Source organism: Populus euphratica, unplaced genomic scaffold (assembly GCF_000495115.2).
Source record: "Populus euphratica unplaced genomic scaffold, PopEup_1.0 scaffold31.1, whole genome shotgun sequence".
NCBI lineage: Eukaryota > Viridiplantae > Streptophyta > Magnoliopsida > Malpighiales > Salicaceae > Populus > Populus euphratica.
Window position 1 is genome coordinate 998305 of NW_011499850.1, and position 12748 is coordinate 1011052.

The 12748-nt window shown below is 26.6% G+C and overlaps 1 protein-coding gene across 1 annotated transcript; it reads left to right on the forward strand.

Annotated features, from left to right (window-relative positions):
- The first annotated feature begins 11092 nt into the window (after window positions 1-11092).
- Window positions 11093-11836, forward strand: LOC105120951 (uncharacterized). Its single transcript, XM_011019396.1, has one exon. It carries the CDS (start codon window positions 11294-11296, stop codon window positions 11498-11500), a length of 207 nt encoding a protein of 68 aa, XP_011017698.1. The 5' UTR covers window positions 11093-11293; the 3' UTR covers window positions 11501-11836.
- The last annotated feature ends 912 nt before the right edge of the window (window positions 11837-12748 follow it).

Consider the following 12748-nt stretch of genomic DNA (forward strand, 5'->3'; position numbering starts at 1 on the left):
TTATAGTCCTTGATCAACACATGATTTTCAGTCAGAACCTTCAATCTCAACAACCCTAACATCGGGCCTATAACTGGCAACTTCTTGCTTAGGAATGATAACAGTAAGCACTCCATTCACCATATCAGCCTTAATCTGATCCCTTCTAGCATTATCGGGCAACTTGAACTTGCTCATGAACTTACCATCCTCGGTACTTATTTGAAGCATATCATCATCGTCAATATAAACAAGCACATCTTCTCTAATATCTTGAACAATAATTTACATAAATTACTAATAAAAAAATATTTTAAATTTTTATTTAGAAAAAAAAATGTTTGTTATGGCTAAAATGTTAATTTTTTATTATATGATTTATATAGTTTTTTCCTTTTTTTAATAGACAATCTTTCAAATATAAAAGATGTTAGTGACTATTTATAGTGAAATCTTAAAAACTTTATAAATTAATAATATATTAATTTATCTTCTAAATAATATTTATATATTAATTCATAATTATTTTAAAAATTAATGTAATCAAATAATTTTTTTAAATCTAAAAATATAATTATTGTACTAATTATATTCTATTAATTAATTTATAAAATATATTTTAATCAATGGATACCTAATTAAATCATCTCAATTTTATTTTTTTGAGTTTCAAATTAATTTTTTTTATTAAAAACGAGATTTTATAGTAAACAGATGATAATATACCAGAATACAGCTTATTGATCTCTTCTACGTGTATAAAAATGTTTTTGCATAAGTGAGAAACATTGATCTTGGGACTTGATATACAATTCTTAGAATATAAAATGTAATTTTTATGGTTTTACCAACTTGATTGAAATGTGAATTTGGTGGCCGCCAATGGTACGAATGATTATGATAAATGAAGAACACTGTCTCATCAATTTTATTACTGTTATTATTCTTATTCGTTGAAAAAATTAAAGAAAGTGGAGATCAATCATCGATTTTATAGCTTGCTGAAATCTAAAACTTAGTTTTGCCTGGTATTTGTTGTTCCTTCTCTCTCTAGTCATTTTCTCAATCACGAAAATCAAGTCTTTGTAGCAGCACTTATTCACCTAATTTCATCCCCGACAATTCACTCAAAAATTTATCATGGTTTTACCATGCTTTCGTATTAATTTAGGTTAGTTTGTTTACTAGAAATTATTTTTTAAAACTATTTTTTTCAATGTTTAATAGTATAATATGAAATAAATTGAAAAATATTTTTTAGTGTTTGATTATATTATAAAAAAAATAAATTAAAAAATAATTTTTTTAATATTTTATTTTTTTAAGTGTATTAAAATAATAAGAAATAAATCTTACAAATTAAAAAGTTGAATGAGAATGAAATTAAAAAAAAAATTTCATAAATTATCTCAAATAATATAAATAATAATCAAAATAATAAAAATAAAATTTTAAAAATAAAAAATAAAATGATAAAAAAATTAAAATAATAGTAATTATTATTTCATAAATTATTTCAAATAAAATAAGTAACAATTAAAATAATAAAAATAATAAGTAGAAATTATAGAGTTGTTTATATATAAGAAAGTAATTTATTATGTTATTGTGTGATTAATTGCATTTATTCTTTTTTATTTTTATACTTACTAATTAGTTTGAGATGATAAAGTTGTTTATTTAATATTTTCTAATTAGGTTACAAAACATCAACACAAAGAATGATGAATTTAAACAAGTTTTTGAGAAGAATTAATATAAAACAATTTTTTAAATCAAGATAATTTTTTAACAATATTAAATTAACCCGCTCACATAATTCTTTTCGGATAAAACTCAATATGATTTATAAATCTGAACAATCGCAAGCAATGACCATATGAGCTTCGGGAAGGAGCAGCTTGTGAACAACTTTATCTTTGGGTCACGTTTAATGAAGTTTGCTGTGGGCACGGCAAAAATCCGAAAAGCAAGCATGAAAGAAGAAAAAGATATTATAGTTTATTTGTGATTGTGATAGTAATAATAATTTAAAATATTTTTATTTAAAAAAATATTAAAAAAATATTTTTATTTTTTAAAAATTATTTTTAATATTAATATATCAAAACGATCCAACAATAAAAATATATATTTTATATAAAAATTAAAAATTAAAAAAATATAATTTACATCGTATTTCTAAAGACTCTCAACTTATAAAAAAATAAATGCTACAAATCTCTTTCACGTCCTAATATTTGAAAGCATCGATCAGTTTTATTTTTATTATATGTTTATAAAATATATTTTATTTAAAAAATATTAAATTAGTTTTTTCCAGTATTTTATAGTAGTTTTGATGTAAAAAACAAAAAAAAATTAATACATTTTAAAATAAAAAAATACTTTCCAACACAACACTAATCACATGATACTTTATGTTGTTCAAGTCAATTCTAGATCAAAAGTTTAATTACATTATTAGAGGTTAAAGGTTGGCACTTGTGTCTTATTATAATGTGAAAGCATGAAAAAACGTTATGATTAATCTTATTTTAATCTTTAGTATTGCTATTCTTTCCATTATTTCCTCTGGTTTGCACCACCCCACAAGAACAAGTCTCAGATAAAACTAAATTTGTGAAAATTATAATTATAATTTTCAAATTCTTAGTGTTAATACGGATCACAAGTCACAATCTCTTCATTTGTGCTAGAACCAGTGGAGTTGTTTTGTAACTTTCGTCCTACCAAGAGAAAAAGAAATCAATCTTGTGGTTTCATGGTGGGGGCTAGGTCTCCCTCTCAAATAAATGTGGCCAAGGATGCCAGAGCAATGGCTTCACAAGTTAATATGAATTGATGTCTAATAATTCAAGATAATTTTATTTTAATATTCTTTTAAAGTTAAAACGGCACTGTTTTTAGAATTAAATAGAGTTTGATATAATAAATTAAATTATAGATTAACTCATTGAGTTAATCAAGTTGAGTTACATATCAGTTTAATTTGAAATCTAATCAACCCAATTTAGATTCTTGGTTAATAAATAACTGGATTAACCTATCCTTTGAAATAATCTTAAACAGCAAGACCAGCCGATTGGGTTGGAAATTAACGTTGTCGCAATAATCAGCCATTGAATCGAGTCGTTTCTTAATTTAGACAAACACCCCGATTTTAATTATTTTTAAGAGTTTAAGCATTGAATTAACAATATGGAAATCAATTAGTCAGGTCAGTGTTCATCCAGAAGTGTAAGGCTATGAATGGATAATCATCCATAATTAATTAAAATCATCAATCTAAACAAAAGTCAAAGAACACAATAGATTAAGGATATATCATAAAAGCTTCTACTTGCAAGGTTAAGATAATGTAGAATTTTTATGCATATCCATTAAAAATAACAAAAAAATTCGTTGTCTTCAACAAAACATTTGTTTGCTGACAACCTTTTGTAGGCCATAATATCATATTTCATCAATGTGTCTAAGTAGGTGGTGAGAGTTTTAAGAAAAGTATTTGCTTGAGTCAAAACTCCACTTATAACAAATTCTTTAAGTTTGTTCGGGTCATGAATGGTCAAAAAGATCAACTCAAGTTTATTAAATGATATTATTTTAATATTTTTTTTAAATATCAACATATTAATAGCTAAGTTTTATTTAAATAAGGACTCTTTCATTTTTATTTTTATTTTTAACCTGAGCTAGTTTAAATTCTGAATCAACACGTAAAGTTAATATAAATTTTATAACTAGATTTTAAACAACCTGTAAAATTAGTTTTTTTCGGGTACTTTCATGTTGTCTAAAACCAACACTATCTACTTGTTTCATAACAGCAGATGATAGAAAGGAATAAAATTTGAGTCAATAAAATCTAAAAAAATATATGGATTATTTATAAAATGCATAAATGTTATTGTTTATTATTATTATTATTATTATTTTAGAAGGGAAAGGTACAAAAATTATTGAAAACTATAGAATGGTTCTAGTTTGCAACAGTTTTGCGACCTTTCAGGTTCCCAAGAGACATCCTACCCAAAATCTGAATTTGTATCAATGCCCTTTGGTACACAGCCTGCCTTGGGAATACCCCCAGCAGCATAACTTCCATGAATGTAAAATTGTGAATAACCAATCCCTTTTTCTTTCTGATTTCGATTCGAGTTTCAGTGGTAATAAGGTTGATGAGTAGTTTCTTTCTATCTCTACTAGTTCCTTTTTGTGTAGTATATCTGTGACCCCCGCGGTGCCTTACCTGTTTACTTGACTTGCAAGATGTTCAGTGAACCGTGGGATTAGTCATGGTGCGCGCAAGCTGGTCCGGACACCCATGTTAATAAAAAAAAAAAACTTTGCCCTGACCTTTCAGGTTCCCAAGAGACATCCTACACCAAAATCTGAACTTGTATCAATGCCCTTTGGTTTGGTGCGCGCAAGCTGACCCGAATATCCATGTCAATAAAAAAAAAAAATTATGAATAATAATAGTGCTCAAGTTCCAAGAAAATCACGGCCATGGGAAAAAAAATAGCTGGGTATCTATTTAATTCCTTTTAATTTACACAAATATATACGTTGACATATATAGTTAGCTTGATAAAGCGTAAAATTTCCAAAAGCAAGGATATAAGTGATTAAGGGAAAGCTGGGATTTTTTGCTGTAATCCTTTTAAATCATATCCAATTAAACTTAATCACCAATAAATAATTTATCTCATGTATAATCTTAATTTAAGAATCATGATTGAGTGACCTCAATTGTTGACACGCACTGAAATTTAATACATATAAATTCAAAAACTAGTCAAATCAAAAAATTAAAAATCAAATTACCGCATGGTATGTTGAACATTTTCTTCTATTAAATTATAAAATGGATCATAGATTCATTTTAATTTGTGCTTCTTATTGTTTCCTCCCTTCACATATAATAATAATAATAATAATAATAATAATTAGGATAATGTGAACTGTTGTGGGTCCACAAATAATAATTATTACCTCATGTGCATGGAAAGGGAATTTGAGGATTGTTAAATCCAGCCCTAGGTAGATTGATTAAAAAAAAAAAACACACCAGGGTTCGAATCTCACCATGCATGTCTGTCATCCCCGCGATGCCTTACCTGTTTACTGGGCTTGCAGGATGTTCAGTGGGCCGTGAGGATTAGTTGTGGTGCGCGTAAGCTGGCCCGGACACCCCACATAAATTAAAAATAATAATAATAATAATAATAATAATAATAATAATAATAATTAGGATAATGTGAACTGTTGTGGGTCCACAAATAATAATTATTACCTCATGTGCATGGAAAGGGAATTTGAGGATTGTTAGATCCAGCCCTAGGCAGCCAGCCCTAGGTAGATTGATTAAAAAAAAAAAACTTTGCATTTCGAGCCTAATGCAATACGAGTTTCTGATTAAAAATAATAATAACGTGATTAACTTCGCCATGATCAAATCATAACTAAGAAATAGCATTGTCTTTTAATAAAAATACGTGGTGAATATTGATTTGGTGATCTACATATTGATCTAGACAATTTTGAAAATTAGGTTTTACAGCTATGATAACGATAAGTATTTCATGATACAGAAGCAGAAGAAAATGGAGATTCTTATGGAACACGTTGATAGATGTTCATTGGAAAAAAAACGGAAGAAAAACTAAATTAACCTTGTTGGCAAAGTAAATTCATGTCGGTGATGAGGATAATCTCCATAGCTCTAGTGAGTGGTGACGTGGTATTTGGAATCCAAATTTCCTGAAATTTTTCATAATTATTTTGAAATTAACTCTAATATCATAAATATATTAATAATCAAATGGGAATTACAATAACAATAATTAGTTGAAATTAAAATATTGGGTATGGTTCAGTGTTATATATATATGGTTGTACGTAGTTTGTAAGTATTTATTATAGCACATTTTGGTTGGACTTTATTGAAAAAAAGCTATATGTATTATAAAATTGTAATTATAGATTTTTTTATATGAGGAATAGTTTTATTTTTTTATTTTTAATATAACAAAAACTTTAACGGTCTCACGGTGTAAAATATAAAATTTAAAAATATATTATACAAACATTATATCACATGGGGTGCTCTAAGTAAATCACGTGAAACAATTCCCGAGATATACAACATCCCACGTCAGTTTATCTACTCTTTTTTTTTTTTTTTATCTATAATAACTCCGGCTTGAGAGATTGATGTATTGTTATTAAATTCTGTATTAGTTTAAGATATTAATTTGAGATTTGATTTAATATGAATTGGGTGTAAATCAAGCCGATCCATAATTAATATGATTTGATCTAGTAGATCTGATGTAATAATTTATGACCTCAGCAACTTTATTAAAATTTGATTTGATTTTTATTTTTATCAAAACAATTTTATTTAAATTTTATTTTTTTTTAATTAATTTAGATTAACTTATCAAAATTGTAATTAAAATCTTGTAAGGAGAAATCTTGATATTATATTTAATTAGTATGATATGATTTCATAATATAATATTATAATATTAATATTTTTCAAATCATTGAAAAAAAACATTAAAATAATTTAATCATTCACTGTGGATGAAGACATGAATCATTGTAAATTTGAACAATGAATTAATCATCTTTCACTCTCAAACAAAATCAAATAACATGCTAGCAGGGTAATACGGTTTTTCCCACATGATACATGGGTCATTATTATATTGCATGGGATAAATCAAACTTTTCATATTTTTTTATCACGTGAAGATGATTTAATTATTTTTAAAAACAAAACATATTAAATTATTATTCAAGAGATTTTTAGTATTTTTTTTAATATAGTAAAATAACTTAATTATTTTTAAATAAAAAAATATTAAGTTGGTGTCCAGGGACATTGTCCTTGGCTTAGAGCAATTGATACTTTTTTTTTTCTTGATTTTCATATGAAGCTATTCAAGTTTTTAGAATAACCTTTTAATTATTTTTTTTGGATTTGGTATCAATTTATTTTGTTATTTGTTTATATGAAATAATTTATATGTTTTTTTATTTCATTTTTTTTATTTTTTTTTCATGTTTCATATTTGGTCTCAATTTTTTTAATTACTATTTATTTTATTTGAAATAATTTTTAAAATTATCTTTTTAATGATTTCATCATATTTAAGTTTTTTTTCTATTAGATTTGATTCTTATTCTTTTAATTGTTATTTTTTTAATTTAAAAAAAAAATTTAATTATTAATTTCTTTCTGTTTTGATCATTTAATGTTATATTGGTCGGGAATTGAGCTTTTTGATTAAATTTAAATTTAGAATTTAACATATTATAAATTTGAGAAATCAATTAATGTCAATGAGATTCGTTCAAGCTTGTTTGGCTTCTTTGTTTTTTTTTTTAAAAAAATATCATGTTTTTTCAACTTCAACCTTTAATATTTATTTAATTATAGATTGAACTTATTTACTTTAATTTTTTTTTATATAATTTTTCATTAATTTTAAAAATAATATGGGTTATCTCATTTCTTTTTGCTTGTTGTTTTTTGTTAAATTTAAATTTTTTAATGAAATTTTATTTTTAAATTAAATTAAATTAATTAATTATATATAAACATAAAATTTTCACTTTATTATATTTTATTTTATTTATTTTCTAGATCGTTATTTTAATCATTCAAATAATATCAAGCAACTTTTTACAACGGTGTTATAAGCGTTTGGGTAAGGTTTTTTTTTTTTTTTTTTTTTTTTTGTTGTGGGATTGTTGTGATGGGATGGTGTCAACAGTAAGTTTCCAATTACCTTTTTCTTCTTCTTCCTCCAAAATAATATTAATATCATATTTTTTATAATTAATAAATAATAATTTTTTGTTTATTTTATTTATCATTGATGATTTTTTAATCATATTATTAAATTAATTTTATTAAAATTTTAATAATCGTCACAATTTTTTTTTTAAAAAAAACATTAACATCATATGAATATTTATTTATACATTAAAAAACCGAATCTTAATCGACAACGTAGCGCAGGCCATCAGTCCTGGCAATTAAATGTCACAACAATCAACAATTCAGCATCTTATTTGTCATATAACAAATATATCTTTGTAATTTGTCATACATGTCGGCATTTTGACTCTCTTGCTACCACGTCGGCAGACCCCGTTGCCATGGAGATGTTAATGTGTTCGTGCCATTATTGTATTTGCCTTTCCAGTAATTACCAGCTAGGCCATTGAAATGCAAAAAACAGTGTTAAGACCTATAAAATTATACCTCTATAAATTAATATCTTTAAAATCATAAAAAATATTAATTAATTAATTAATTAAGATATCATATAATCAAGATATTATTAAAATTTTAAATTTAAGTAGAAAAAAATATTATTTAATAAAGATTGTTAATTTATTGAGGTTATACCTAATATTGTATTTGCCAAACTCTTATACTAAAATTAATTCAAGGAGTTTTCTCGACGCTTTTTCCTCTAAACTATAGTTATTTTATTTAAAGGATTCATCCTTATTCATTTTACTTGATATAGTTTATAATATCAATTGATGTAATTTATATTTAATTGATTTGATTTATGTCTAATTAATTTAAATATAGCTAAATCCAATTTTTTTCACATGAATGTTCCTATCTTATCAAAAACAGACCTGCATTATAGATCCAAACAATTTATTTCATGACATCACCTTTTGTTTTCAACGAAACACGATTCCATAGTTCAAAAAAACAGATGAGGAGTAAGACCTGAGTCATTTATTGCAATGCTCAATCTAGGTTGAGCCAAATTTTTCATGATGTTGTTTTAATTAAAAAAACAATTAAGTGGTTTGAGAACTGGTTCTTATCTCTAGTTGATCATGTTGAGTTGTGAGCCAACTGGAATCAAATTAAGTTAATTTTTATTTTATTTATTTTTAATCTAGACAATCCAAGCCCTGGATCGATCATCTTCCAGGTTTTATAATTAGAAAAAAGTCCTTCCATCCTTGCGAGTTTCTGTGGGTACAATGATCGTCAGGTTGGCTAGATATTTTTCTTGGTAAATGGCGTTGAGCATTCATTTCCTACCTACCCAAAATACATCCCCTCTTCAAAACTAGAAAACAGGCATACGTGCGTGCACAAACCTAAACCTTTTTCCGGTGCAGGCGATTCAAAAACACGTCAGCCTGCAAGGTCACTACAGTTGACTTCTTCATTTCAAGAAACAAACTGCCTTGGCTGCCCTGTAAACTTCTTGGGAAAACCCTTGGGCGTGCGCCTACGAATTAGAACAGTTTACAAAATAATAAAAACCAGCTTGGTTGAATCAGGGCCGTCTAGATCATGTATGGGACCAAGAAAAATAAGGTTTAATGGAACCCAGAGAGTGATCATGCATGCAGTGTAGCAGCCTGATTCTGGTTGCCATTTTAGAATGGTGATGTGATGGCCAAGATTCAATTGGGCTGTGTGTTCGCAACAAATTTTACCAGAAAAACTTGAAACGTGCTTGAATGTCTTTTCTCCATTGTTATTAGCATCCTCACTGCCTCCATTTGCGTCCAAATCAACCCGCCATACGCTACCTCTCTTTTTTCTTTATCCTTTTTGTGTTCTCAATCCATGGTGTTCTCTAATCACTTCTATACGATTTTAATATATAAGCTTCGATTCAATGAAAGAATTTATCGAATAAATAATTTTGTTAAAGTAATTCTATTTGTTATTTTTAATATTTCTTATTTAATAATAAAAGAATTTTCAAACGAGTCCATCCATTGACCAAACTCTGTTCTCGAATGATTTTAGGGTATTTTCTATACTAGTCTAGTGTATTTAAAAGGATAAATTCTTTTAGATGGTGATTTCAAAGTTCAACTCGTGTGCTCCCGTCCACCCTGTTGACCACAATTTGGTTTTGGAGCTCACCTATAATTAATGATATATTTCTTTAATTAAGTGTTCTGTTTACATCATGGATTGATTGTTTTTTAACCAATCTATATGTACATCGTAATTAAACGTCAAACCTTGCAATGTGTCAAAGCCAACCATCTTTTTTGCATATTAAAAGGATATACTATTATTTTATTTTTATTTTTTTAGATTAACGTAGGTAAATATACTATTTGCTTAAATTGGTAGTCTACTTGAAATCCAATTTCCCTTTTATCATTATGATAAAAAGCAATGTCTCACTGTGTTTTTTCCTCCATATCTGAACAAATCACTACCTTAAACAGTAAACATCACTATTGTAATTGGGTGGGTTAGTGTCGGGTATTATGATAATTTTCATAGTTATAGTTTTAAAAAATAAATTTTAAAAATAAATTTATTAATTAAATATTTTTAAAAATATAATTCAATAAAACGTAATCTCAACTGCACTTAACATGCTATCAAATAAAAATCTATCAATAAAATGTATGATACATTATTTATAAATACAAACCAAATTTCAACCCATATGAAAAAATTAATATCCTGTATTTGATATATATACATTGTTGTGGGTAATTTGTGTATTGTTTGACTGTAATTATAGTTATAAAATTTAGCTTGAAGTCTAATTTTCCGTGTTAAAATATATATTAATATATTTTTTATTTTTTAAAAATTATTTTTAATATTAAAATTAAAATAATTTAAAAATATTAAAAATATATTAATTTAAAATAAATAAAAAATAAAAAAATTTAATTTTTTTTAAAATGCTTTTAAAATATAGAAATAAATAGTTCTACGTCTTCAATTGACCAACTTAATTTATATTCACCAAAACAACCTTGTTTTCGAAAAATAAAATCTAATTCAAAATCAAAAACATTTAAATCAAAATCTGAACCAATGAATTATCAAATTTGTTTTCATGCTGGAGGAGTTTTTTTAACTACTTTGATGACTGCTCCACGTTTAAATTTTTCTATTTTCATTGAAGTCTTAAATTAACCATTCTTTAACTGATTGTTTGAGTAAATTAATGATTATCTTAATATTAATCAAAGTGGGCCAAAACAAACTTTATTTGTTGAGAAAAAATAACAGAAAAAAACCTTACTTTATTACAGAGACTAAATAAGGCATAAAGCTGTCTTCACGTGAGGCTCTAAATTCTATGAGCCAACCAATCTAAACCTTTCATCCTCTTTAAATACTCCCTGACACTTGCAAAATTCTTCTCTTGTCATAATTTCTTCACTCTTTCAACATCCAAACTCAACTCAAACAGTTCCAATCTCAGATCATCATCATCAAGCAAGCAAACTAGCTCTAGCCAGCAAAGAAAGAGACAGAACAGCAGAGATGTGTTTCGTGTTTCTATGTGATGAAGAAGAGAGGGAGTTAGGCAGGCAACAAGCTTCAGGGTCATGTCCACACTGTGGAGGTAAAGTACAGGCCGTGGATTTTGAAAGCCGGTGGAGGTTCTGTTTCTTACCCATTTGCTACAAGAATAAAAGAAAATATTTATGCACTCTATGTTCCAGGAGGCTGGAGTTGAATCAATATTAAAGACAAAGAAGTTGATGTGTGATTATAAACCAAAAAAATTCAGCAGCTAGCTTCACAACTTCCCGGGTGATCGATGAATATTCCAAGATGGCTGCTTGATCACTTGTAAAATTTCTTCTTTTTTTTTCATTAATAATTTGTTTGTCTTTAATTATGTTGTGAGGGGAGGGATTTCTTCATATGCGATCGTGGACGTAGCAAAAAATATTTGTCGGAAGGAACTTTTGAGTTTTGAGATCATCAATAAGAGTGTACAACTGCACATTACGTATGGCTATGTATTTTAAGTAGTACGAGATAATTTTATTAGAAGAAAAGGGGTGAAGAAATTGAAAATTAAAAAAGAATTCTATATTTTTTTATTTAGAAATTATTTTAAAAAATATAATCTATTAAACACGTATTTTCCTCCATGAGGAAGATGAAAAATCTGAAAAGGGTTCTTCTTCTTCTTTGTTATGGTACTGCTTGTTTGAAAATTTTGGATGGAAGGATATCCCATTATTCTTGTGGATTATTCTGTTTGACTTCAGTGCCTGATTCCGACAAAGGGTGCATGCTATTACTAGAGGTGGCTGCTAGGATAAAAAATTGATATTTCTAGAAAACTCCATCTTTATTAGATCAATGGAGTTTTTGTTCAAGAAAATTAACGGAAGGAGAGGACCGAGAAAGGAGGGGGTAAATATGTGATTTTGTGCACTTTAGCAAATAATAATAATAATAATAATAATTGTATTTCAGCTTCCACTCCTTAAGTTCTGATTTTGAGTGATTTCGTATTACTTGTTTTAATAATTAGTTCTTATGTTTTCTTATATTTCTTTCTTGTAATTAGGTTAATGATCAGGCTATAATCTATATAGCTAAATTTCTGTCCACACTGATTAGATTTTCTTTTTATTACATATTTATTCTTGATTTTATAACAAAAAAACATAATAATAATTATTTTATAGATGAGTGTACTTAAATTGCTTAACTCCCCATATTGAATTACACTAATGTTCATAGCAACAACATGGAGATTTAGTAACAATGGAAATATATTTAGTTTGATTACTTCATGATCAAGAAAGTAGAGGCTTCTTTTTCGACAGGGAAGGAAATAATTAATTTAGACGAGACGAGAATGTATGGTAAGCAAGTTGATATTGTTTTAAAATGTATATGTTCATGTTTATGTTGTTTAAAAAGAGAATATCTTGAAGGGAACAAAGGAGTTTTAATTATTATTACGGCGAAGAA

Bases quoted from the DNA above. Each gene is read 5' to 3' on its own strand.
- LOC105120951 (XM_011019396.1), top strand. From the start codon at position 11,294: ATGTGTTTCGTGTTTCTATGTGATGAAGAAGAGAGGGAGTTAGGCAGG.